We start from the raw sequence: 25,924 nt of genomic DNA on the forward strand, positions 1-25,924 counted from the left end.
ATTCAAGTCTGAGGGGAGTTCCCCTGAGAATCCGTTTCTGGCCATCTCTGGAGGGATTCTGCATTAGGATTGGGGGGGCAGTCTCTCCCACAGCCCCGGAGAAATGGGTTTCAGGACCTCCCTGTCCTAGCCTCCCCCCTCTGCCTCCGGCAGCAGCCAGTGCTGGGGGAACTAGCTCTGCAAACATTTACCAAGAAGCTGCTCTGGGTGGGGGCTCCGTGCTAGATGTTGGGGACAGAAATGAGCCAAGGAAGAAGGAGAGCAGTGGCTCCGGGCAGCAGGCAGCATGCACAAAGGCAGAGAGAGGGGACATTCTGGTGCGTTTAGGGAATTACGCACACTTCGGTATTGTTCTGGACAGTGAGGAATAGGAGAGGAGGCTGGAAGGGTGAGCAGTGTCCAGGTTACCAACAGTCTTACAAACCAAGAGAAGTATTACTGTTGTTCCCCCATTTTATAATTTGGAAAACTGAGGTGCAGAGAGGGTGTCGAGAATTGGGAAAGGCCTGAGACTTCACCCTCCTTGCAAACTATGTCGCACAACTGGTAACAGGGGCAGGCAGGGTGAGAATGAGGCCTTCTGGCTCTAAGAGAATCCGTGCCCTTGACCTCCAGGCGGTACTGCCTCTTAAGGGGTTTGGAATTTATTCCGTAAGGGGCGGGGAGCCACTGATGGGCTTAGAAGCAGGAGAGTGGCATATTCCTATCACCGGTCTAAAAAGCCATTCTAGGGGCTAAACAGACCAGTTTAAGCAAGACTTGACTGGAGCCTCTGGCCCCATTTATCCAATTGTCCCCAAATCTCATGGGGCAGCTCACATAAAAGTGGCACCATTTGGTGCCCAAGCCGCAGTGGCTTCGCAGCCCTTGGCAGCAGCCCCTTCTCTCAGCCTCCCCTGCGCTTCCCTGGATTTTCTGCAGCAGTTTCTCCTGGGGATGTTAGGGGTGTGTTTCCGTCTTCACAGATCACTGCGTAGATGCAGTGCCTCCTGCACCTGCAGGACTTCATGGGCCCCCTTCTGCCTGAGTTTGCCTTCAGAGAGCCTGGCTCACCTCTCCACTGGGGAGAGGCTTCCCCCACGCTGTGCCGCCTGGCGGGGTTTCCAGGTCACTGCTCCAATAAGCCCTAACTCACGTCCACGGTAGGGCTCTGGGGGTCCATCATGTCGAACTTGCACTCGCTTGGCTCCCACTTTGTAGCTCATGATCCTTGACACCAGAGAGATCTGGTGAGCAGGGTGGGCATCATCCTGGGGCTGGGGGAGGGGTGGGGCGTGAGGAGCATGTGCTCAGGGACCACAGGGCAAGATCCCAGTGGTCAAAGAGGGTCCCCAGAGCTGTGGCCTTCTGAGAAATGTTCTGGTCTCTCCCCCCCACCAGCACTGTGCAGAGACCGCACGGTAGCCCTAGTGGTTCAGAGGCCGTTTGTGTCTTCCTCTCAAGTCAAGAATGCAGGCTAGGAAGGGAGACAGGCCTGGGTGTGGCCTAGGCTCAGCATTGACCCAGGTGTGGCCTTGGCCAGTGACTCCCAGGAGCCACAGCCCCTCTCCTCCACCCTTTTCTGCAAACAGCCGGACATCCTTAGCCTTCTCAGTGCCCTTCCAGCCCTGGGAACCCACGCTGGTCAGAAAACACCTCGTGGAAAACTAGAGCTGGACCTGAATTGTGGAGGTTGGTAGGATTTTTTTTTTTAAGTTTTTAATTGCAAAGTTAATTTGCAACAAAATATATATAGACATTTTTGAAAGGAGAAAGTAAAAGTCTCCTCAACCACCCCCACACCACAGCTCACTCCCATTCCTTCTGGTTCCCTCCAGTGCCTGGTCCACATGCCCAGCAGGGTTTTGCCTTCCTAATATAGACTGCGACGGGCATAGGGGTCTTCTCTGTGACCCCTGACATTTCCTGCCCTTTCGGATTCAGAGGGGGAACTTCTGCTACCCTCTGAGATCATAGGAAGTTTTTGCTTCTTTGTTTTTCTGCTTTGTGTGTGTGTGTGTTTTCTTGTTTTTTTTTTTGTTTGTTTGTTTGTTTTTGGTTTTTGGGGTTTTTTGTTTTTATTTTTGTTTTTGTTTTGATGGGGGTGGAGGGGAGTAAACCCTGCTCCTTCAGGAGGCCGGAGGTAGGGAGTGACAGGCTGGCGGTAGGCTCAAAATCTCCAGTCCCCTGCCCCCAACATTGACCTCTTTTCTTCTACCCACGCCCACCCCAGCTCCATCCCACAACCTGAGTCCCTTGAGAAGTGCCTGAACTCAAATGCTGCTCCAACGCGTCCTAGCTGCGTGACCTTGGACAGCGGCCTGACCTCGGTGGGCCTCCGGCTTCTCATGTCCACGGTGAGCGTGTCCACCGTGAGGCTTAATTGCGCCCGAGCTCGTAGCTCGCTCGGCACTGAGCCCGACACGGACACAAGCTCCCCGCCAGGTAGCTGTCGGCATTACGAGTTCGGGGAGGGGGCCGGAGCACAGGACGGGTGCGGCGGGGGTCCCCCGGGAGTCCCGCCGCGGGGCCACAGGGTCGACGCCCCCACCCCCACCCCCGGCGCGGTGCGGGCGGCGGGATCACGCTCTCGGCGGCGCCCGGGCCTCCGCGCCCGGCACGGAACGGGTGCGGGGCTGGGCCAGGGCCGGCCCGGGGGAGCCGGCGGGGCGGGGCCGCCGCGCCCGCTCCCCCTCCCCGCCGCCCGCCGCCTTCTCCTCCTCGCGCCGCCCGGGCTCAGAGCGGCGGCAGCAGCGGCCGCGGCAACAGCTCCGGCTCCGGCTCCAGCTCCCGCTCGGCCCCGTTCGGCTCCGCGCGCCCGGGCCCCGCGCCCCGACCCCGCCGCCGCGCCTGCCGGGGGGCCTCGGGCTCCCCCGCCGCCCGCCTCACGCTGAAGTTCCTGGCCGTGCTGCTGGCCGCGGGCATGCTGGCGTTCCTCGGTGCCGTCATCTGCATCATCGCCAGCGTGCCCCTGGCGGCCAGCCCGGCACGGGCGCTGCCCGGCGGCGCCGACAACGCCTCGGCCGCCTCGGCCGCCGCCGCCGCCGCCGCCGCGTCCCCGGGCCCGCAGCGCAGTCTGAGCGCGCTGCACGGCGCGGGCGGCTCGGCCGGGCCCCCAGCGCTGCCCGGGGCGCCGGCGGCCAGCGCGCACCCGCTGCCGCCCGCGCCCCTCTTCAGCCGCTTCCTCTGCACGCCGCTGGCGGCCGCCTGCCCGTCGGGGGCAGAGCAGGGCGACGCGGCGGCCGGCGAGTGCGAGGAGCTGCTGCTGCTGCAGAGCACGGCCGAGCAGCTGCGCCAGACGGCGCTGCAGCAGGAGGCGCGCATCCGCGCCGACCAGGACACCATCCGCGAGCTCACCGGCAAGCTGGGCCGCTGCGAGAGCGGCCTGCCGCGCGGCCTCCAGGACGCCGGGCCCCGCCGCGATGCCATGGCCGACGGGCCCTGGGACTCGCCGGCGCTCATCCTCGAGCTGGAGGACGCTGTGCGCGCCCTGCGGGACCGCCTGGACCGCATCGAGGTGAGCGCCGCGAGCCGTCGGGCGCCGACGGGGGCGTGGGAGGGGCGGCGGGCGGGCGGCCGGCGGTGGAAAGGGGAGGCCGGCGCCCGCCGTCACCGAGACCCCGGCGCGGGGGGCGCGCGGGAGAGGCCCGTTCCCCTCCCCTTTTCCTCCAGGCACCTCTGTGGTAAGCCTCAGTTTCCGCATCTGTGAAACGGGCGGCACAGGGTCCGCGGGTAGTGAGGATTTAGTAAAATGTAGGTATGTGAAAATGCTCGCAGCGTACTAGGACCTCGTTAAACGTCCGTCTCATTTGTTTCTTCCAGACGCCCCCAAAGCAGCCCCAGTCCCACTCGCTGCCCAGGGTCGGGAGCGAGATAGGAAGCGCTGTCCAAGGGACTCGGGAAGCTGCGGTCCTGCCGAAGAGCAGGGAACAGAGTGTCCCATACGCCAGATCCGGGTGTCCCTCAGGGCTGCCCATCCCCATATCCTCGGACCAAGGACCCGAGGGCCGCAGCTCAGATGGCGCTGGCCCAGCCCCCAGTACCTGGAAGCCAGCAGCTCCGGGTGGGGACTGACTGGAGAATTGGGCCTCCCCCGGGTTCCTCCTCCTCCACACACCTTTTTCGGACGTCCCTGGCTCAGATCAGACACAGGGGGTCTAACAGGAGGAGGTCTGCTCTTGGCTGTGGTGTGATCCTGGGCCAGTCATTTCTTCTTTGAAGCTGCCAGACCCCTACCTCCCTGGCGGAGCTGGGCAGACATCTGCAAGACACTGGCCACCCCCAGCCATCCGTGATTTCCAGATGGGAGGGAGAGGGGTTACAACAAAATTGAGTCTGTGGAAAGAGGGGGGAGAGAGACGCCAAAGCCCCCTTTTATCTCCCTCTCCCCCCACCTAGCGGAGCTGGCAAAGGCAGAGGGAGGAGAGGCTGGAGGGAAGGAAATGTAGGGACTCCCCCTCCTCATGGCTCCCTCAGATCAACCTCCGGCGGGCAGCACAGACAAGGCCTGTGGGGAAGGTTGGCCATTGCCATGGCCCAGCGGCCCTCCAGAAAGTCTGTGCTGCTGTCAGCACCCACCCCACAGGGTGTCAGAGCGCAGCCAGGCCATCACAGCCAACCTTACTGGTGAGAAACCGGGGGCTCAGGGCCCCTCTTAGGTGAGTGGCAGAGTCAGGAGGAAAGCCCAGGAGGCTTGTCTGCCAGGCCAACAGCATCCCCTTTTCCTACTTCCGTTCTGGGGCATTTCTAGGATGAGAGAGCCGAGAGCAGGAAGATAATCAGGGAAACACTGTAATTCAACAGTGCTGGGGAGCCTCAGTTTCCTCACCTGTGAAATGGGGACAATAATAATGCCTACCTTGTTGGGGTGTTAGGAAGATTGAGTGGGTTAGTCTTTTCGAATGGTCCAGAGCAGTGCCTGGCAGTGATGTGCTCCGTCAATGTGAGTGACTGCTATTTTTGTCTTTAAGCTACAATATTGCTAATTTTTTTAAGTAGCCAGAAATAAAAATGGGAACAAAATACCCTTTTAGGAAAAAGAGTTTATTCATGTTAAAAAAAAAAAAAAGATTTGGTTTTCAGTAAACTTCCTCTTGCCTGCCCTAGCCCCTGCCTCCACACCCAGATGGCGCCTGTGGTTCCTCCCACGTCTGGGGCTGGCAGAGCTGGGCTTGCCCTGGACCTGTTCCCCCAGCACCTGTGCATTTGGCAGGGTGGGCTCCCCTCCAATTAGCCTGCTGAGGTTGGGGAGGCGGGGATCCTGGCGGCTGGGATTTGGCCCCAGATCAGCCTCCCAGGTTGGGAGAGACCTGGCTTCCCTACACAGAGCCCTCCTGCTTTCTGAGTGCAGTGGACATGGAGGGAGAAAGGAGGGGGTCTGCTTGCCCACCAGGTCTGCCTTCTGAGCCTGACAGCAGCCAGAGCCAGCTGCCGGGGCACCTTTGGGAGGGGCTGGGGTCTGGACCCCGACAGTCCAGTCATGGGGTCGGACTACTGATCGCAGTGGGACCGCAGGCCTCCTGTAGCCACGGCCTACGTGCTCCCCTCTCTTTTCATCCAAGGTCCTCAAAAGGGTGCCTCCAGATTCCCAAAGTCTGTTTTCTTGCCATTCCTCTCTCTCCCTTTACGGCACCCTGAACGTGCTCTGGGGACGTCACCGAGGTTGATCAATTGAACAGGAATGATTCAGTCCTTATCTTGCTGAATGCCTCTCCAACATCTGACCCCATCCGTCATTGCCTCCTATGGACCTCCGTGCCCTTGGCTTCTAGACATCTCTTACCTGCTCCTGCTCCCTCTCTGCTTCTGTGTCCCCTTTGGGGTCCTCCTCCTTTAACGGTTGCGCCTCGCCTGGCTCTCCTCTCACTTTCCCTGGGTGAATGCAGCCATACTCTGGCTTCCAACACCCATTCTACTGTGGTTTTCCAACCAACTCCGTCCAGCCCAGGTTTCTCTCCCGAACTCCAGACCGGTAGATCCCACTGCTTCATTGAGCACCTCCCTCTGGACAGCGCACCAGCCCCCTGCCCTCATGGTGTCCCGACCTGAACTCAGGTCCTCCGCCAACCTGCTTTTTGGGTGTGCTCTGAGAAGCTCCTCTCCCGCCCTCCTCCCTCCGGCCAACCTCATTTCTTGGATGCTTGCAGCATCCGCCTTAACCTACCAGGCACACCCCTCCACCCATCTTCCTCCAGGCAGCCCCAGGGATCTTCCTTAAGCCCATTATGGGGCTTCCTTGTGGCACAAACTCCCCAGCCTGCTCCCAGGCTGTCATTTCAGAGCTGGCCCAACTCCCAGTTCCTTTTTGCCTCTGCCCAGATTACTCTCAGAGTATCCATTCTCATCATCTAGGAGTCTGCGCTGAGGACGCCGCCTCCCAGAGGCCCTCCCTGATCACACACTTCCTTTTTCCTAGCCCCAATCCTGCTGCCATAACCCTGGGCACATCCCTGCCTGTTCCCACCCGGCACATCTCTGCATCACCCCCTCCCTCGCCCCATCGGCCTTCTACCAAAGGGGAGGGAAGGTCACACTGGCCCAGGCCTCCCCTTGAGGCCTCAGGTGAGAGCCACGTTTGAGGGCTTAGGAGAAATTGTCTTCCTTCCTGTGTTTTTATTTTTGTTATTGTTGTTGCTGTTAATTGAAAAAAGTCAAAAGGCGTTTTGGGAGGAGAAATGGCATTGCATTCCACCCTTGTCCCCATTCTTGCGGCCGCTCTGGGTCCTTTCTCTAGAGGTAGACATTGTTCCAGGGTTACTGGTTGCTGGTAATCACCATTTTAATGATGGCCATGATACGCTGGAATCCATCTCCGGCTCCGTCATCCATCAATCCTCCGATCGTCTCTTGCTGCTGGAGATGTAGCTTGGTCCTAATTATTTTTCTTCTAGATCCTCATTGCAGGATCAATTTCATGCAGATAGTTGTTCGGGTTTTTTTTTTTTTCTTTTCTTTTCTTTTTAAGTCTGTTGAATTATTTCTTTAGGCTGGAGTCCCAGGAGTGGTATTACTGGGTCAGAGGATATTGATCTCTCATGGCTGTGGCCAAGAACCACTCTCCAAAAAGGTTGAACCATTTATATGGCAACCGGCCACGTACGCATGTTCCAGGGTTCCATTTTTGCAGTAATTGAATCTATGTGTAAAATGAAACTTTAAGATTGATTTAATCAGCAGTTCTTTGACCGAAACCACATCCCTAACCCGGCCTGGCACGCTGGTTGCCTACCCCCATCTTGGAGTGGGAAGACGGGGGTAAGGAACACTCTGAGCACGGTCACGGGGGACCCTGGACTTGATAGCGATTACAGCTCACACTCCCTGCACTTACTCTGTGTCGACCACTGCACGTGCTCTCATTTAATACCCATCAAATCTCCATGGGGGAGGCAATAATTATTCCCCCTTTCACAAAAGAAAAAAAAAACATTCAGAGGGGTTAAGAAACTGGCCCAAGGTCACACAGCAGTGGGGCCTGGATTTGACCCTGTCAGTGTGTCTGGCTCCAGAGCCCTTCCTTGTGCTCCATCATTTTCTCTAGATCGTCTGGAACGGTCAGACCTCACCTACCTTCAGGAAAGTGAGAAAGACAGACAAGGGGTGTCCCTGGGGCTGGATGTGGCCCTGGGCCATTTCTGCCTCAGAGCTCCCACCCAGAGCAAGAGTGACGAGGGCCAGTCCTCGAAGGCTTGTCCTGCTGGCCGGCAATATCATCAGAAGGCTCGCGTGGGAGCTTTGCTGATAATAACTAACAATAACTCATATCTATTAGCTTCTCAGTCTTCAGCCTTGGGAAGGGGGCTGTTTGCGCCCCCATCTCACGAATCAGGACGTGGAGGGCCAGAGAGTCTAGAGGAACCCGAGCCAGGCACCCCACCCCACCCCCACCCCTGGCTTTGGTTTCCACTCCATAAAAGGATATGGTGGGCCAGATGTTCTCGAAACACCTGTCAGCTCTAAATATTCTTTGAAATAGGCTGGCTGGTGGCCCGAAGTGGAGTTCTTGTGATTTTAAGCTCTTCACCTCCCTCAGTTTTTTTTCCGTTTTCTTATCTGTAAAATGGGAGCAAGGAGGGGCTCAATTCGGTCCTGGCCCTTTGGCCTCTAAATTGGGAGGTCTTGAGCCAATGCATCCTGCTTTGGAATTGGGGGGGGGGGGGGAGAGTTACGCATGTGTGCGCGGCCCCGGCCGGGCCCCCAGCCACCCACTCCCAGACCTCCCGTTTCTGAGGGAAATCTGGTGGAGAATCTCCTGGTGCCTTTTCTGAAGTCTGTTGCTTGCTTTTGCTTTTCTCTTCCACTGCTGCCCGTTCTGGCAGCTTCTGCTCTGTGCGGGCTGGTCCCCCTCACCCTGCCGCTTTGGCCGTGAAGGGGGCTGGCAGGGTGCAGGGAGTCTGCCCGCTGGCCTTTTGTTTTGAGGAGGTGGGACCTTCGCGGCCGCCAGGCTCCCGCAGACCCTGCTGGCCCCTCTGCCTGTGGCTGGCCTCCCCCCATCTCCGGGTGGGGCACTCCTGCTGCGAAGCCCTGAACGCCTGTTCCTGCCAGTGTGGCAGCTTTACTCTACCAAGAAACCTGGTGTTTCAAGCCCCGGCTCTGCCACCTGCTTGCTTTGACCTCAGAAAATTCCTTCTTCTCTCTGATCCTTAGCTTCCCCTTCTGTCAGATAGGGGAAGGATGGGCAGGACCCCCGAGGGGCCCTCTTGCCCTGTCAACCTGGACCCTTGTGGCCTCTTATCCCTGGCTGCCCTTCCCCCCAGGGAGGAGACCCGTCCTGCCCTTCCAAGCCTGGCGGGAGCTGCTTGGGCAGATGTCAGGGCCTTACCGGGGGGATTTTCTTTTCTTTTCTTTTCTTTTTTTTTCTTTTTTCTTTTTTTCAGGTATATCTTACATTCCAGATATGTAAGAGCTCATATATCTTACTTATAAAAACACACAGATCTGGGCTCCTAGTCGGTTAAGCGTCTGCCTTCTGCTCAGGTCATGATCCCAGGGTCCTGGGATCGAGTCCCACGTCGCGCTCCTTCCTCAGCAGGGAGCCTGCTTCTCCCTCTGCCTGTTGCTCCCCCTGCTTGTGCACGCTCTCGCTCTCTGACAAATAAATGCATAAAATCTTTAAAATAAATAAATAAAAATAAATAAAAACACACAAATCTTAAGTGTACAGCTCAATGAAAATTCACGTGCGGATGCCCGCATAAGAGCACCACCCGCATCAAGAAGAGGGCATTTCCCGTGCCCCCGAAGGCTCCTTTGTGCCCCCTAAGATCCCTTCTTCCCCAGAGGTTCCGCTCTCCCGGCTTCCGTCACCGTCGACGTGGTCTGTCCGTGTCTGAACCGCATACAAGTGTTCTCAGACAGCCGCACCCGGTTGTGTCTGCTGTTCTGTTGTATGTTGCGTCTGACATTTGTTCGTGGGGCATGTGTCAGGGGTGTGTTATTTTTCCACGCTGTGCAGTGTTTCAACATATGGATGTGCCTAAGTTTACTTACCCTTCCTCTATGGCTGGACATTTGGGTTGTTTCTGGCTTGGCGTTATTACAAATAAGGCTGCCGCGAACGTTCTTGTGACATCTTCTGGTGGCGATAAGCCCTCATTTCTCCTGGCTACGTCCCCACGAGTGGGTGTCTGGGTCCTGGGAGAGACATTTATTTCGCGTTAGGAGGTGATGCCAAACACTTTTCCAAAGTGGCAGTAAGCGTCGACATGCCCACCCGTGTGTGAAGCTCGCCAGCCTCGGTAGGCTTATTTTTAAAACCCTCCCCGTTCTGGTGGGCGTGTGGTGAGCTCGCTGTGGTTTCAATTTGTATCTCTCTGATGACTCATGATACGGAGCACCTTTTCTTCTATTTATTGGCCATTTTGTGAAGTCCTTGCCTGTGGGAGGTGAAAAGAGGTCAGGGGGAGGAGCTCCTCACCAAGAGAAAATGTGGTGAGGTTTCCCGAGGACAATTGTGGGCCCATGGTCCCCATAGAGCTCTGGGGACAGGGACTGAGACAACCAACCCAAAGTGGAAGCACTTATGTGCCCCCGCATACCCCTCATTTGACTCCAGGGGAAGCTGAGGCTCAGTGTGGCTGAGTAACTCGCCCGAGGTCACGCAGCACAGCAGAAGCTGAGCTAAGCTCACAGCCAGGATTTTCTATAAAAACGGGCTGGGAGCAGGGGGATCCTCAGTCTTTGCTGCAGATTTTTGGCCAGGGCCCAGAAGTCTGTGGGCACGCTGGACCGGAGAGAATTCCGTGGCACCTCAATGCCACAGCTCACCAGGGAATACTTGAAGGGAGAGGCAAGAGGGCCTGGGGTTGGGGGAGTCTTGTCACTTCCTCTGGGGTCTCCAAGCACGGGAGGGTGAATGGACAGATGCTCTCGGAGCCTTCTCCTCGCCTCACCACACACTGAGCGCCCTGACCCGGCAACCCCCCCCACACACCCCGCACTGCGCAGAGACCCATTTGTCTGCTTTCGGTTACAGCTCCCAGTCGGTGGTGGATGGACACACGGGGCCTGCTAGGCTGGCTCCCAGAGAGAAAAGGCCCCTCTGAGAGGCCCGCCTGACTCACCCTGACCCCTGCTGCCCCACAGAGCCCTTGCCTCCCTGAGGGCGCTCATGCTGTCCCGGCACCCAGTCCACCTTCCCAGCTGGCCGCTGAGAGCACCGCCTGGGGCAAGTGCCCGCCTGACTCACCCCTGGAGCCACAGCCCCCGGGGCTCGGGAAGAGGCAGCAGGGCTGAGGGCACCCTCTGTGCCAGCCTGTTCTAGGGGCCTTACTGTTGAGTCCCAAGAACCATGGGACTGTTACTGTCCCCATTTCACAGGTGAGGAAACAGAGGCCAGGAGGGGTTAACCTGGCCCCGGGGCCTGCAGCTGGGCTTTCCCTCTGGGCAGCTGGCTCCAGGGCCCAGCCCCGCAGCATGACCACTCTCCGTACCCTCCCGCCCCTCAGTAGACACGAACACGAATCCTGCTTATACCCATTTATCAGCCACATACCGTGTGCCAGTCCTCACACATGTTCCTTCGTTTGGTCATTAATTATATTCCAAAACGCAGAGACGATTATCATCCCCATTTTACAGTTGAGGAAACCGACGGTCCCAGGAGTTGGACAGCTTGCCCAGGGCCACAGACCTAGGAACCGGGGAGCCTGGAGATGACGCTGGCCTGTCTGATGGGCGAGTTGTGCCTGAACTCACGACATCGGTGGTCACAGCCTGTGTGGGCACTCGGATGGATGCGGGAGGGAGGGACCGAGGCAAGGAAGATTTTGCAGGCCCCCACAGAAGCCCTCTTTCCTCTCCCCTTGGAGCATCTTAGATCAGGGGTCGGGAAAGCTGCCATCTGGAGGGGGAGCCGACATTGGCCAGGGGACATGCAGTGGGAGCAGGAAGTGTGTTCTTAGCAGAAGGAACAGCGTGTACGGATGCCTTGGGGTGAGAAGGGAGCCGGGGGCAGTTGGGGACTATACAAATGGTATCTAACTGTACTTCTGTAACTTGCTTTTTCTCTCAATATGATGATTAAACAAAAAGATTTATGGTTGGAGTTGGAGAAGGATGGGCGTCTTCAGGAGCTATTTAAGTAGTAGTAATAATAACTGACACAGAGCGCCATGGGCCCCTCTACCCTCAGGGCATTATGTAACTCACTTAATTCTCACTACAATGCGATGAGATATTATTGATCTACCCTTTGTGCTGGGAAAACTGAGGCACCACGGCTGCACAGAAGGTCCCCAGGCAGGTGGAACCCAGCTGTGAGCCCAGCAGATTCACTCTGGACTTGGGGGTGGTCAGATGGGGAGGTGAGGAGACCGCACCCACAGGGCGTCTGTGAAGCCTCTTCTCCACCCTGCCCGCTGCCCTCGGAGCTGGGCCCCGTGCTGTCCCGGGTGGGGGTGAGCTGTGCGCTGAGGTCCAGCACCTTCCCTCTGCTTCCCAAAGGACAGGAGCAGACCCCGCCTGGGGACGAGCTGGTTGGGTCCTCCCCACATCCTCCCAGCCTCCGAGCCACCCTCCCTAGACAGGTCCCCTCCTCTCCAGGTCCCTCTATAAGGCTGCCCCCCACCACGGTCTGACAGCCTGCCACACCCTCCCAGCCTTTTCCTGACCACCGGAGCCTCTTCTGCTGCTCTGCCAGGCGGGCAGGGCAGCCAGCACTGCGCCCAGACTGAGACCCGCACTGTGGGGGAAGGACGGAAGAATGAGAGCAGCTTCTGGAACCAGAAGGGCCTGGGCTGGGGTTCCTGAAACTTCAGCTCACCGTCTCAGTTCCCTCGTCTGTAAAGTGGGCCTCCTCACTTGCCCAGATTGTTGAGAGGGGTTGGGAAATGTGCGCACAGGCTTCCCCGGTGCAGGACCTGGCAGGCGGTATGTGAGGATGAGGACAGCTGCCGCTGTCGCATTCTTATTACTGAGTGCTAATGAGCCCAGCACACTCGCGCTGAGCTGGGCTGGAACCCCGGGCTCTGGCTCAGGGCCTGTATGCTTACACCAAACCCCACCCAGACTCCCAGCATAACAGTCTGTGGGTGCAGAGCCCCCTCTCCCTGCCACATCGGGACCTGAGTGGGGGTGATGGCATCATCGTCCCTCCCCCCATCTTGGGCGAGGGGCCCAGTTGGCATCAGCCAGGAGCCCACGCGGCACAGCCTGCGCCCGTAGCAGATGGGAAAGTGGGGGGAGTCATGTTCTTCTGATTCAGACATCGGGGTGGGGAGGGGGCCGCACACGATCTGGAGAGCCCACCTCCTCCCTGGCCTTCCTGCCGCCGGCAGGGCTGGTGGCTCCGACAAAAGAACAGCTTGCACGCCCTCCCTCCTCCGCCTGCACGGCTCCTCCTCGCCACGGCGTCTGTGTAAATAGCACTAGACGTCCTGTTCCTCCTCTGACGGAGGACACCGCCTTGCTAGAGAGTTCCAGAGGTGTCAGCTTTGCCCCAGCCCATTGTTGTAGGAAATCCAGAAGGACTTCTGCCTCAGTTCCCCCATCTGTGAAATGGGGGCACTAAGAGTACCAACCCAAACGAGCGGCTGTGAGGATTGGTGAGTAAATACACGTAGAGTGCCAAGGACGGGCCTGGCACCCTGTCTTATTCAGATGTGTGGCCCTCATGCCAAGCTTGGCACCATGGAAAGAGGGAAACTGAGGAGAGAGGGTGCTGGAGCCCAGGAGACCCAGCCATGGCCCCGCTGGCATTGAGACGGGATGCCCTCTATGAGCTAATTGCCTCACCCAAGATTTCCTGGAAGTTCAGCCGCTTTAAATGCAGTGGGTGGCTGGCCCTGACACTCCATGGGCTTTCGTGGCCAAGGGAAGGTTCTGGAGGTAGCCAGCTCTTCGTTGGCTGATGTAGTCAAGGCTCGCAGTTTGCATTCTGCTTTTATAGTCCAGGAGGGTTTGTTACTTTCACTCTTTGATCCTTACATCTGTCCTGGGGATGGACGGGCAGGGGGGGGGCTGTTGTCCCTATTTCACAGAAGAGGAAACTGAGGCTTTGTGTTTAGGCAGCCCCAGAGTTAGGATTCGTAAGCACCCAAGGAGTTAGGAGGAGCCTCCAGGTAGGGTATCAGAGGTTAGTGTAACAGGGATGGGGCCAGGTGTACAGAGCTGCTCATTGGTCCATGCCCCACCCACCGCACTTGGCCTGCGCCCCAGCCTGGGGTCCAAGCATGGATGGGCAGCTATGCCCTCTTATGTGGTGGGGGATAAAGGTGATCCGCTGTGGGGGCACCTGGGTGGCTCAGTCGGTTAAGCATCCAACTCTTGGCTTCAGCTCAGGTCATCATCTCAGGGTCATGGGATCCAGCCCCATGTCAGGCTCCATGCTCGGCAGGGAGTCTGCTTGAGATTCTCTCTTCCTTTCCCTCTGTCCCTCCCACTCATGCCCTCTCTCTCATTCTCTCTCTCTCTCTCAAAATAAATAAATTAGTAAAATTTTTTTTTTTAAATGTGGCCCACCGCGGTCCAGGTTTGGTCTGGGCTCCTCTCCTGCACACCACCATTTAATCCTGACCACAGCTCTGCCAGCTGGGTGTGCCAAGCCCTTATTCTATAAATGAGGCAAAATGACAGCAGAGAAGTTGGCGCCCCTGCTCCCACTCTCGAGGTGGGGTGTTAGTCCCTCCAACTCCCCCGCCTGAGGTCATGACAGCTTCTCTCAGGCACTGGCTTCCCTGCCCCTCCCTCCAGCACTTTGAGGCAGGACACCCACTTATCCCCTCATCACATGGCTAGAAGACAAGCACCTCGAGGCGAAGGAATCTGCCCGGTTTCACTCAGCAAATGACCAGCAGGGCCAGGGCTGGGCCAGTGAGGCTAGGGAGGGGTCTCCTGTACTCGCCCCAAGCCAAGGGGCCATCCCTGCGAGGCACAGGGCACTCAGGCAATGTTAGGTTGTGCTCTGGGTTTTCTGTTTTGCCTTCGGCTGTCTCTTCGGCACCTGGTGCAGGGCCCAACCCATAGCAGGTGCTCCCCGATTCCTTGCTCAGTGAAGGCTCGTGAGAATTCAGTGAGCTGGGGTCCGGGGCTAAGCCTTCAGGCAAGGCCCAGGGCTGACTGACCGGGAGCTGCCTGGGCCCTTGGGGAGTGTGGAGGAAGCCAAGGGGACGGGCAAGGTCTAATCTGGCTCCGAGAAGCTCACTGAATTATTAATGTCTGCCAGAGACAACCCCTTCCCAGGATCTGGACCTGTGGCCTCGCCTGCCTTCTTCCATCCCAGAAGAGGCTTCCTCAAGCAGGAGAGGGGGAGGGCCCTCCCCCTGTGCCCCTGCCCCAATTCTCCTGCCCACTGGGGTCGTAAGACAGCAAAAAGGGGACTCTAAACACTTCGTCCTCACCTTGGGCAGGATGAAGATGACAGAGACCAGCTTGGATTGCTCTGCCCTAGGCAGTAATTGCAATAACCAGGCTCTGTTCCTTGGCATTTACTACTTGACCATCCCCCAACCCTTCTGAAAATGTACAGTTGTCCCGTTGCATGTGAGGAAACAGAGGTTCAGAGAGGTCGAGGCATTTGCCCAGGGTCACACAGCAGATTGATTCTGGAGCTGGATTTGAACCCTGGGTTGTCTGACTAAGGCACACCATGAAAGCCCTATTCCAGAAGCTCCTGGTTTGTGCCCCTGCATCTGCCCAGTGCCCACACAGAGCCTGGCACCATCTCAGAGAAGCCTGGCGAGTGAAGGAGTGAAGACTAAGACAGTCCACCCCTTCAAGGGCCCATCAGCAGACAGGTTTTCAGTTATGAAAGACTCAGTGGCTCTTAACCCCAGCTGCAACGTGAGAACCACCCAGGGGACCTTCTATGGCTCTCCACTGCCAGCCCCCCACCTCCACCCCACCATAGGCTGAGATGTTCTTGAGGGCAGAACCAGCCTGCTTTCAGCTTACCATCAGGCACTGGCAGTGGAAGGGACCTGCTCTTTTGTTGAACGTGTGTTGCCTGAATTTGGTATCGCCATCCCCATTTTGCCTTTGGGGAAACTGAGGCTCACCTGGGGTCACTCGACAGGGGTGGTAGGCATCTCTGAGCCCTGTGTCTCTTTCCTTCTGCCCTCCAAGTGACCTCACATGCCTTTTTCTCTGCCCCGTAAGCAGCAGGAGCTCCCAACCCGTGTGAACTTCTCAGCTGCCCCAGCCCCTGCGCCCGCGGTGCCCACCGCCCTGCACTCCAAGATGGACGAACTAGAGGGGCAGCTGCTGGCCAAGGTGCTGGCCCTGGAGAAGGAGCGCGTGGCTCTCAGTCACAGCAGCCACCGGCAGCGGCAGGAAGTGGAGAAGGAGCTGGATGCGCTGCAGGACCGCGTAGCCGAGCTGGAACATGGTGGGTCCAGGGCCCTGCAGAGGGCACGGCAGGCGGGGCCTTGGGTCCCAGATGGGTCCTCAAGGAGGCGGATTCACTCGAAAACGTTTTGATGCTCTCCAGAGGCGAAAGCTCGATGGGAGGGTGGGGAAGAGGCTGCGAAACCCAAGAGGGAGAGAATAATTGAGGAATATCATTATTTCTCTTAGCAATTAGCATTTTCTGGCCCTTACATTCTGGGAGTGGCCTAAGTACTTGACACATCAGCTGGTTTAAGCTTCACAAACCACATGAGGGTGGTACTGTTATTATCCCCATTTCACAGATGAGGCTCAGAGAGGTCAAGTGACTTGCCCAGCATCACGCAGCTAGTGAGTAGTGGATCTGGACCTCAAACCAGGTCTGAGGTTTGGACTTTTCCAAAGTCCATGCATTTAACCACCCCACAAAATCACACCTTCAGTGAATCAGAATTGTGTTACTTGCTTAGCACCTGGGCCTGGCACTGCCAGGGGTCAGAGAAACGTGCTGTCACGGACAGCGCTCAGGTCTGAGCATCAGGACACCTGGCTCCTGGCTCCACAGCTGTCACTGGATTGCTCCGTGAGCTTGGAATTTTGTTTCCTTTCCCCAGGCCTCGTTTTTCTCACCTGAAATATGGGGATCTTGGACTCCTGAGCTCTCAGGGAACTTTCATCTTTGAAACCTTGTGAGGACCGCCCTCAAGAGGCTTACAGACAAGTTAGGGACACCAGAGGAAATCATGAGCAATTATCGGGCACTGGCTTAGATGTGGGATTTGAGTTCAGGAGAAGGAAATCCAAAAGGCTTCCTGAAGGAGGTGAATCCCAAGCTAGTCGTTGAAGGCAGAGGGAGAGAGTCAGTTTTGGAGTGGAGGGGCCAGAGCAGGGGCACAGCCCGGTGGGTTTCAGGGCCAGCATCCTGGCTGGAGCACAGAGACAAGAAAGGTGAAACTCATCCCTCCTCAGTCCTGCCCCCGGCCCCTCAGTGGGGCTGCATCTTCTAAGGGATTGGGGGACATGCCCCCTCCAGAGGCTACAGAGCAGAGAGGAGGCAGACAACTAGGCTATGTGTCCCTACTTGGGACTCAACTTCCTCATCTATGAAATGGGTTTCAAGGGCACTGAGTCCCTTCCTCTCTTACCATGTTACATGAGCACATCAGCCTTCACCCCTTGCCCCAACAAGACCTGGGAATCCGAGTCCACCATTCCCAGCCCCAGCCCCTTAACCCCAGCCCTCAACAACCAGCTAGAGAAGGGGACCTTCTACCCTAGAGGTGGGTGTCGTAGGTGTTACCCTCTGCCCTTGGAGGCGGTGAATCCCCAGTCTACCCCTGCAGAAAGCCCTCTGATATGCAAGACATAGAATCCCTGAAACTCTGCACCCATAGACACCCTGGATACGAAGGTGTCCCAAGAGGATCTTGTTCATACGCCAGCTCTGCCACTGACCAGCTGTGTGGCCTTAAGAAGATGACTTAATCTCTGTGCCAAGGCTTCCTCATCTGTGAAATGAGGATTATAGTAGTGGCTACCTCGTAGGGTCGTCACAAGAATGAAGGAGATCACAGGTGTAAACGCTCTTAGAACAGGGCTCTGCATAGTGCTTGCTAAATAGATGGGCAAAGAACTCAGGAAAATGATCATTGCCACAGCTCACATTTGTTGAGCCTTTACTACGGGCCAGGCCCTTTACGTAGTGTGTCCCGTGGCCCTCACACCAGCCTGGGAGGGAGGAAATCTTACTTATGTCATTTGACTGAGCAAACCGGGAGCGGAGAGATGATGTTGAACTTGTGGAAAGTCACGTGGCCGGAAAGTGTGGAGGCAGGATTTGAACTCAGGACGTCTCAGGTCCAGAGCCCCTGTGCTTTAACCACACCCGTCAACACAGAGGCAGGGTAGAGAGGGCCGTGAAGGCACCTGGCACGTGGCAGATGCCCACGGACTAGGACCCCTCCTCCTAGAGCCTGCCCTTCCCCCCATCAGTGTCCACTGACCCCCACCATGTCTGCCTTGCCCACCCCCCTCAGGGTCCTCGGCCTACAGCCCCCCAGACGCCTTCAAGATCAGCATCCCCATCCGCAACAACTACATGTACGCCCGTGTGCGGAAGGCCCTGCCCGAGCTCTACGCCTTCACCGTCTGCATGTGGCTGCGCTCCAGGTCAGGCGGCAGTGGCCAGGGCACGCCCTTCTCCTACTCGGTGCCCGGGCAGGCCAATGAGATTGTGCTGCTGGAGGCAGGCCACGACCCCATGGAACTGCTGATCAATGACAAGGTGAGTGGGGGCTGGGCAGAGTGGGAGGAGAGTGGGGGTGGGGTTACTCTCCCCGAAGCCCCTGCACTGGGCTGGGTCCCAAGCATGTGGGCCCTTTCCATTCCCCTGCTCGGCAGCTTTACCACCCGGGAAATGCCTACCGTGTGCCAGGCTGGGTTCTGGGGATACAAAGACAAGCCAGACCTGGGGCTGGCTGAAGAGAGGCTTGTATCCAAGAGAGGCTATCGGTGATGGCGTTTTCATTTACAGAGGAGGCCCATGGAGCTTCCCCAGTGACCCAGCTGTGGGAGCAGGGCTGGAAGTGTGTGTCCCAGGACCCTGCTCATTCTCCTGGACAAGAAGAGAAACAAATGAGGTCTAGGGACCTACCTAGGGAGGGAGCACTGGGGGACTCCTCCTCCCCCCTCCTCCCCTGTGGCCAGACCCTCTGCCCCTCCCCTCACCTGGAGAGAAGAATGGTGCCACAGTCGGGCCTGAATGCTGGATTCAAGTCCTGGTTCTGCTGCTTACCCACTGTGTGACCTTAGACTGGTCATTTACCCTCCTGTGCCTCAGTTCCCTGTTAAGAAGGAACGATAATAGTCTCTACCTCATGGGGTTGTGGTGAGAAGTGACTTAAATACATGTAAAGGGCTTTGAGCAAGCCTGGCATTTAGCAAGCCTTGATCCATGTGAGCTGGTATTATTCCAGGCCCCTGCCAATAAGCACTTCACTCACATTATCATCCTTGACCCTCCCAAAAGCACGGCACCCTTATTGTCACTGTTTTGCACATGGAGAAACTGAGGCTCAGAGAGAGCAAATAATACGGCCAGGTCACACAGCTGGTGAAGGGGCGGTGATGTGGTTCATGGCCTTGGGCTGCAGGAACCTTCTCTTAACCCCTCCACTGTTCTGCCCTTGGACCACCCATCTTCCCCATGCCTGGGCCGCCCGGCCCCACAGCCCTCCCTTGGCCTGTCTGCAGGTCAGGACAAGGATATGGGGGAGCAATGTGGGAGGGGCATGGTGATTGAGCAGGAGAAGAGGGAGTGTCTTATCATCCTCATTTCCTCCAATATCCTCCTCTCTCTGCCGTATTGCTTTGGGATTTGCCAGCATGGTGGTCTTTTGAGACCCCCTGGAAATGCAGACACCACATATCACACCCACTCATGACCAGCCCACAGCCACGTAGAGCTGGTAGGAAGTGGCTGTCACCCATCACAAGCCAGCTCAGCAGGTGGCGTCTTTCATGGGTGTCCTGGAGGATGAGGAAGGAGAGGGGCCCAGGGGACAGTGAGTTTCTCTTGTAGCCCAGTGGGTCCTAAGAAGAGTAGGGTAGCTGGACTATATCTAGATCCTGCTGCCATGTTCCCTTCATACACCCCCTGGCTGCCACCCTTGGCCTTGCCCAAGCTCAGCCCTGTGCTCTCAGGGGAAAGGATTCAGCACCCTGGACAGGGCACAGACCAGCCCTATTCCAGGAAAACTCCAGCTTCACAGGTTACTCAGTTCCCCTTTTATTCCAGCCTCTTAGCCTTTGCTGCTGCTGTGCCCCCACCTTGTTTTGACTTGCAATGGAACAGTCAGATCCATTGTCCTTCCAGATGTGTTTGAATTCCATGTCTGCTGTCCCACACCCGCCTCTTCCTCTGAACCTCCCAAATGGCCCCTGTTACTTTGCCTTGTAATAATCTCCCTGCAGTTCTTCCCTCCCCTGCAGACTCAGCTCATTTATAGCTAGGACCAGATCCACAGCCCCAGTGTCCAGAACAAGCCTGGCACTAAGTGGGCCTCAGAGAATGTTGTATTTAAGTGTGATCTCACAAAACTTAGGAGATGAAAGAGCCCTTCGGGCATCCCAAATCCACAGGCAGCAAGTACCTTTCGTCTCACAGGCCAGTGCTAATCAATCACCAGCGGCTTCCCAGAGCACTGTTTTAGGGAAGATCCCAGGGCTGAGCCTGGGTTCACGATTGATTAGCCATATCCGCCTTGGGTAGATGAGGCAGAGGTGGCCACATATTTGCTGTCCTTTGCCTGACTGATGAGGAACTGAGGCCCGAGCCCCAGGGAGGAAGGAGCAGCCTCCCCGAGGTCCCATAAGAGGTTGGTTGGCAGAGCCAGGGCTGGACGCCAGTGCCCAGCCTCTGAGTCCAAGGCTTGGTCCAGTGCTGCCAGTACTCCTTGAGCCCAGCCGTGTGCCAGGCACTATGCGAGGTGTTCAGAGGTCATGAGATGTGGCTCCCGCCCCACATGACCCTACAGGCCTGTGAGAGGGTGAATAAGGGACCTGGAAACACCCGAAAACCAATTCTGGATAGTCCCTTGTGATCTGAGAGAAGCTGCCTGGTTAAGTTGTGGGGAAAGAGGAAAAAGTGATAAGAAAGACACTGGGCTGGGAGGAAGGGGAGGGTCAAGCCTTGCCTCGGTCCCTGGAAAGAACACGGGTCTCCTGGTCCCCACCCCACTGGTCCAGCCTTGGGACTTGGGGCACCTCTGATCTGGGGTTGCGGGACCTATGTCCAGGTGGCCCAGCTGCCTCTGAGCCTGAAGGACGATGGCTGGCATCACATCTGCATCGCCTGGACCACGAGGGATGGCCTGTGGTCTGCCTACCAGGACGGGGAGCTGCAGGGCTCTGGGGAGAACCTGGCTGCCTGGCACCCCATCAAGCCTCATGGGATCCTTATCCTGGGCCAGGAGCAGGTAAGGCTCAAGGTGGTATGGGGGCTTGAGGCCTGAGTAGATACCGCACTCACCCAGGGCCCCTGAGAAGGAAGGGTCAGGTAGAGGGACCCTAGAAGCACAGCAGTGATCACTCAGTGTGACCCAGCCATTCTGCAGATGGGCAAACTGAAGCTCAGAATGAGCAGTGATCTGCCGGAGGGGCTGGGACTTTGGGGACTGAGCTGGAAGCTTGGGGCGGGGCTAGAGCTTGGGGGCGGGGCTAGAACTTTAGGGGCGGGGCTTCAGCAGGACCTGGGGCCCGATTGAGCCTGTCCGCCTGTCTTTTCCGCTGGCTCACTTCATGTCTCTCTCTCTCTCTCTCTCTCTCTCTCTCTCTCTCTCTCTCTCTCTCTCCTTTCTCTGCTCCTCTCTTGGCCCAGGATACCTTGGGTGGCCGGTTTGATGCCACCCAGGCCTTCGTGGGTGACATCGCCCAGTTTAACCTGTGGGACCACGCCCTGACACCGGCTCAAGTCCTGGGCATTGCCAACTGTACTGGGCCGCTGCTGGGCAATGTCCTCCCCTGGGAAGACAAGCTGGTGGAGGCCTTCGGGGGTGCAAAAAAGGCCACCTTTGATGTCTGCAAGGGGAGGGCCAAAGCATGAGGGGCCACCTCATCCAGGGTCCCTCCCTTGCCTGCCATTTTGGGGACCTTACGGTGGGGGCACACATTCCCTCCTCAACCTACCCACACACTGGCCTCCCCTCCTGCCCTGCTCCTGGCCATGCCTCCTGTTTCCCCCACCCATACCCACACCTCCAGAATGCCCTGCCCTGCAGTGGCTGTCCCCTAACCCCACTTGGATGGGGATAAGCAGCTCAAGCCAACACGTCAAGCCTGGGGTGAGTCCAGAGCCTGGCGGGGGGTGGGAGCCATGCCCACAGCACTGCCCACTCTCTGGGCATTATACTGGAGCTGTCTCTTACCCCCACCCACTCTGGCCCATCAACCACGTCTGATTCCACTGGTCTCAACAGCATGTCCCACGGGGTTGTGTATGGAGGAAGAGCCCACAATCTCAGTGGTAGGCGTGGCTGTCTGCCCTCCTGTCCCCCATTAACAGGCCTGGCCCCTTCCCCTTCAGGGCCACAACAAGCTCTAGAGCTGTCCCCCCAGCTGAGACGGGATGACAGAGACCTAGGAGACTCAGACTCACCCCTCCTCCATCTTTCCACCCGTTGCCAGTGAAGGACAATGGGATCTTGATGGAGCCTCCTGCACCCTCTCTCGTCCTCCTCTTTCCTCGTTTCTTTGTGTGCAGTGGTTTGAATGTTGGTTCCATGCCTGGCCCACCCCCACCTCAATTTCCAGGACATCCCCTTCCCGGATCCAGCCTGAGGGACCAAGACCCTGGGAGGCCAAAAGGCCATAGTCACCCCTTGTGCCCCCCCACATGTGTGCTAACTGGCAGGTCACCTCTCCTCCTCTGTGCTCAGGACAGGGCCTGGGCCACTTCAGCCTGGGCTAGGAGCAGCTTGTGTCAGAATCATGTGCCCAGGGGACCCAGGTTCCAGCAGAGCCACATTACCTAACCCTGTGCATGGCCCTGCAGCCTCTGCGGAAAGAAGGAAGAAACAGAGTGGGCAAAGAGGGGAGAAGCATGGAGTGGCGTGCAGAGCACTGGATGAGGAGGAGCACATGGTTCCTAGCCAGCCCGGCTGCTCACCTGCTGTGTGGCCTTCTGTAAGGCCCTGCCCTCTCTGGCTTGGCCTTCCTCATCTGTGAGCTGAGGCCCTTGCTTTGGTCATTTCGGAGAGCTCTCCAGATCAAACGTGAGGTGGTCTGCGATTCCAAGTGGATAGGTTGGGGCAAGCCTGAAGCTGCCTAGGAACCAGGGGCAGATCCTGAGAGTAGGCAGCAGATGGGACCTGGCTAGGCTTGGGTCACAGTCAGCAGCTGCCTCCAGAGAGCCGGGGCAAGGGCAAAGGGCAAGGCAGGCCAACCTCATGCCCAGATTGTAAAAACCAGCTTTTCTGGATTCCCACCCAGCCTGGCACCTTTGCCCATCCGAGAGGGCTGGTGGCTTCTAACTCCCCCCCCACCACCAAGTCCTCACCAGCTCCCCCCAGAGATTGGAAGAATGTAAAAGCTGAGAAAAGCCGCCCAGTCTGACCTCTTGCTTGTATAGACGAGGAAGAGCTCCGAGAGGTCAAGTGACTTACACAGGATCACCAATACAATGTGGCAGAACCAGGACTAGAACCCAGGGCTTCTGACCCCCTCTTCAGTGCTCTTCCCCCCTACACCATCCAGCCGCCTATGAGGCCTTCACCTGGGAGGATGGACATTTGAAAAGAGGTCAGAATGCTTTCCAACATGAACATCTTCCTTCATGAAACACACAAACATCTTGGCATCCAGCGCCCTCCAGGAAGCAGGGGGAGAAGAGGGGTGGTCCCCAGGCACACTAGCAGGTGTCCCCTCTGCCAGTCACCGACGAGGTGTTGGGGCAGCCGCAGACTACCTGGCTCGAGCAGGTAGTGGTGCCTTTTTCCTCGATTTCTGATCCCTGTCTCTGCTCCCCACCACCGCTTACCCTGAGGCATGAGGCAAGAGCTGCAGGCTGTGGGACCCATTGCCAAGCAGGCTTCTCCAAGACTTGTTGCCTCCAGCCCCCAGACACTTGTTGCCATTTCAAGAGCTCAGACAGACCGTTCAGCACCACAGGCCCAACTCCCCCTAGAAGAAGCAGCTTCAGCCAGAAGCTGCTGACACCAAGGTTGCCCCGGTAACAGCCAATGACATCAGCCCAAGTGCTGGGTCAAGCGTCTCTTAATGCCATCTGTTGTTGCTGGGGTGACAGTGGAATTCAGAACCCAGATTCCAGGGACACTGGGCTTTATTGGGTTTCCGTTACTGGTGTTAAGGAAGCAGTTTTTGTGGAGGCTTTGGGGGAAAGAAAGGGTCTAGGGGGAAAGTGACAGAACCCGAGCCCACCCAGAGGCATCATCCCAAGTCCTTTATGCTTTGTCGTGGTGATGATGAGACATCTGACCTTGGTCCTGTGCTGAGTCCCCCTGGTCAGCCCTCCAGAGAGCAGAGGAACAAATGAGAGGCACTGAGGTTCTGGCTGTGAGTCTGGGCCATTGGTGGGTGGCCTGGGTGCCCATTTCCATTCCAGGAATGTGAAAGCCCCAATGTCCCCACCCCTCCTTCATCTGTTGATCGTTCCTCACCTTTGCCGAACGCCTGCTGTTTGGACTCCAGCTTTGGTGTTGCCCAGCTGCTCCTGGGCACAGCCGAGAAGACGGGGAAAGAGGAGCTAGGATGGCGCTCGCTTGTGTCCCTGGGCTACTCTGGCTGACGATGATTCTGAAGCCTGTTTTTTACATCTTTAAGCATCAGGCACTGTGCTGAGCACCACATAGGCATCATCTCATTTATCCTGACAACACAGTTGTAAGCGGGGACTGTTCTTAGCCCCATGATACAAGGGAGGGAATGGGGCACAGAGAGGTTAAGTAACCTGCCCAGTGTCCACCAGCTGGCAGATGCTGGAGTCCAGACTTCAAACCAAGGCAGGTTACAGCCAGGACCAAAGGGACGGGCATGCCCGCTCTCTGTGGAGTGGGTCTTGAGCATGGGTTTTGCCCTAAGGGGGTCTTGACCCCATTCACTACAATCGCAGGATTGGTGATGGAGGAAGAGGCCCGGGATGGGCTGGCCCCAGGGCCAGGGTCCCCTTGGATGAGGCTGTGGGAGGGTTCTCTGCAGTGTGCCCACCACCTCAGCCCTTCTCCGGCTGGCTAAAGTTTTCAGTAGAACTCAAAGGGAAGAGGAAGCTGGACGGTCTCCCAAGAGTCCCAGGCAGGGAGGGCGTAGATGATCTTTCTCAAACTTCTGCTTCAGGTCAAGCCCTGTGCCAGGTGCTTCACAGCTCTTAGCTGCCAGATTTCGCCCCCCCTTTGTGGCATGTTGTACGCCCAATGAACATCCCGAGGGGACAGGTTACCTTGCCACAATCACGCATGACCTAGGACCACTGCTTTGGGCAGGAAGGTTTCTTCAAGAGGCCCAAGCCTCAATTTATAAAGGAGGATGCTGGGGCCCAGAGAGGGTGAGTGGCCCTTGGGGCCACCTAGCCGGGACACCCGGAGACCTGATCTCAGCTTTCTGTCTGTCCACAATGCAGTGGTCCCTACCCCTCACCGAGAACTGGGTCCTGGTTCCTCTCCATTTCCCAGCACCTTGCCCTGAGCAGATTGGAGACGGAATCCCCTTCCAAAGATGGGATCATTCTCTTCCCCTCTGTCCCTGCTGCCTGCCACCCCAAACCCTACCTCACCCCTACTAGGTGGGGAAGGGGCTCTCATGGGCCCAGGCTGAGCAGTGAGTGAGCACGTCCAGCTGTCGACACTGTGAAATCAGTGCACCTGCCCCCCCGCCCAATTTTGTACATAAAGTGACATGAGATGCAACATGTGTGCGTATGTGTGTATGTGTATGAGATGTGTCCTGGTTTTTGTTACTTTTTTTGTTTTTGTAAATTCGAATGTTCAAAATAAACACTGTTTACTCTGAGGCTCTTCTTGCAGGGGTGGAGCTAGCTTGGGGGTGTGGGGCAGGAAGGGGATGGCTACTTGGGCCAGGGCAGAGGGCAAAGACAGAGGAGGCGCCGCCTTGGTGCCCCATAGCCTCACTACTTTCTCAGACTGATCGTTCTGCCAGCTCCCAGGCGCAGACATACTCCGTTCCCCAGAATTTATGCAGGAAGGATGTAAAGAACACAAGTCCCACATGGAAAGTGTCCCAGTTCTGATAACTGGGTTTTGGCCTCATTCCCAACACCCCATCTCCACCTCGTGCCCCAGTTCTGGGAACCAGGTCCCTGAATTGTTCCCTGAGACCCAATCTGCCTGAGTCACTTGCCTGGACCCCCAGAGTGTCACCTCCCTTGGGCCCTGGAGAGACGGGGTAGGAGAGAGGGAGGGACTCTGCTATATTTCAATCTGTCCCTGCTCCACAGTCCACCTGGACCTCTCTGATGTGTTTGGCCTCTAGGCTGGACTCTTTGACAATGTCAGGGTCTGCTACCTCCACCCCACCCCTGCAGCACCCACACTACCCCTGGGAAGTCTTGCTCTGGTCCCCAGCCCTCCCTGTCCACACCATCTTAGGGACACAG

The 25,924-nt window shown here is 57.3% G+C and overlaps 1 protein-coding gene across 1 annotated transcript; it reads left to right on the forward strand.

Annotated features, from left to right (window-relative positions):
* Positions 1–532: 532 nt before the first annotated feature.
* Positions 533–25,303, forward strand: NPTXR (neuronal pentraxin receptor). Its single transcript, XM_048217823.2, has 8 exons — positions 533–546; positions 2,279–2,424; positions 2,516–2,607; positions 2,720–3,496; positions 15,577–15,802; positions 17,838–18,085; positions 20,598–20,777; positions 21,179–25,303. The coding sequence occupies exons 1-8, from the start codon at positions 533–535 to the stop codon at positions 21,401–21,403; spliced, it is 1,908 nt and encodes a 635-aa protein (XP_048073780.1). The 3' UTR covers positions 21,404–25,303.
* The last annotated feature ends 621 nt before the right edge of the window (positions 25,304–25,924 follow it).

This window comes from Ursus arctos, unplaced genomic scaffold (assembly GCF_023065955.2).
Source record: "Ursus arctos isolate Adak ecotype North America unplaced genomic scaffold, UrsArc2.0 scaffold_21, whole genome shotgun sequence".
Taxonomy (NCBI): Eukaryota; Metazoa; Chordata; class Mammalia; order Carnivora; family Ursidae; genus Ursus; species Ursus arctos.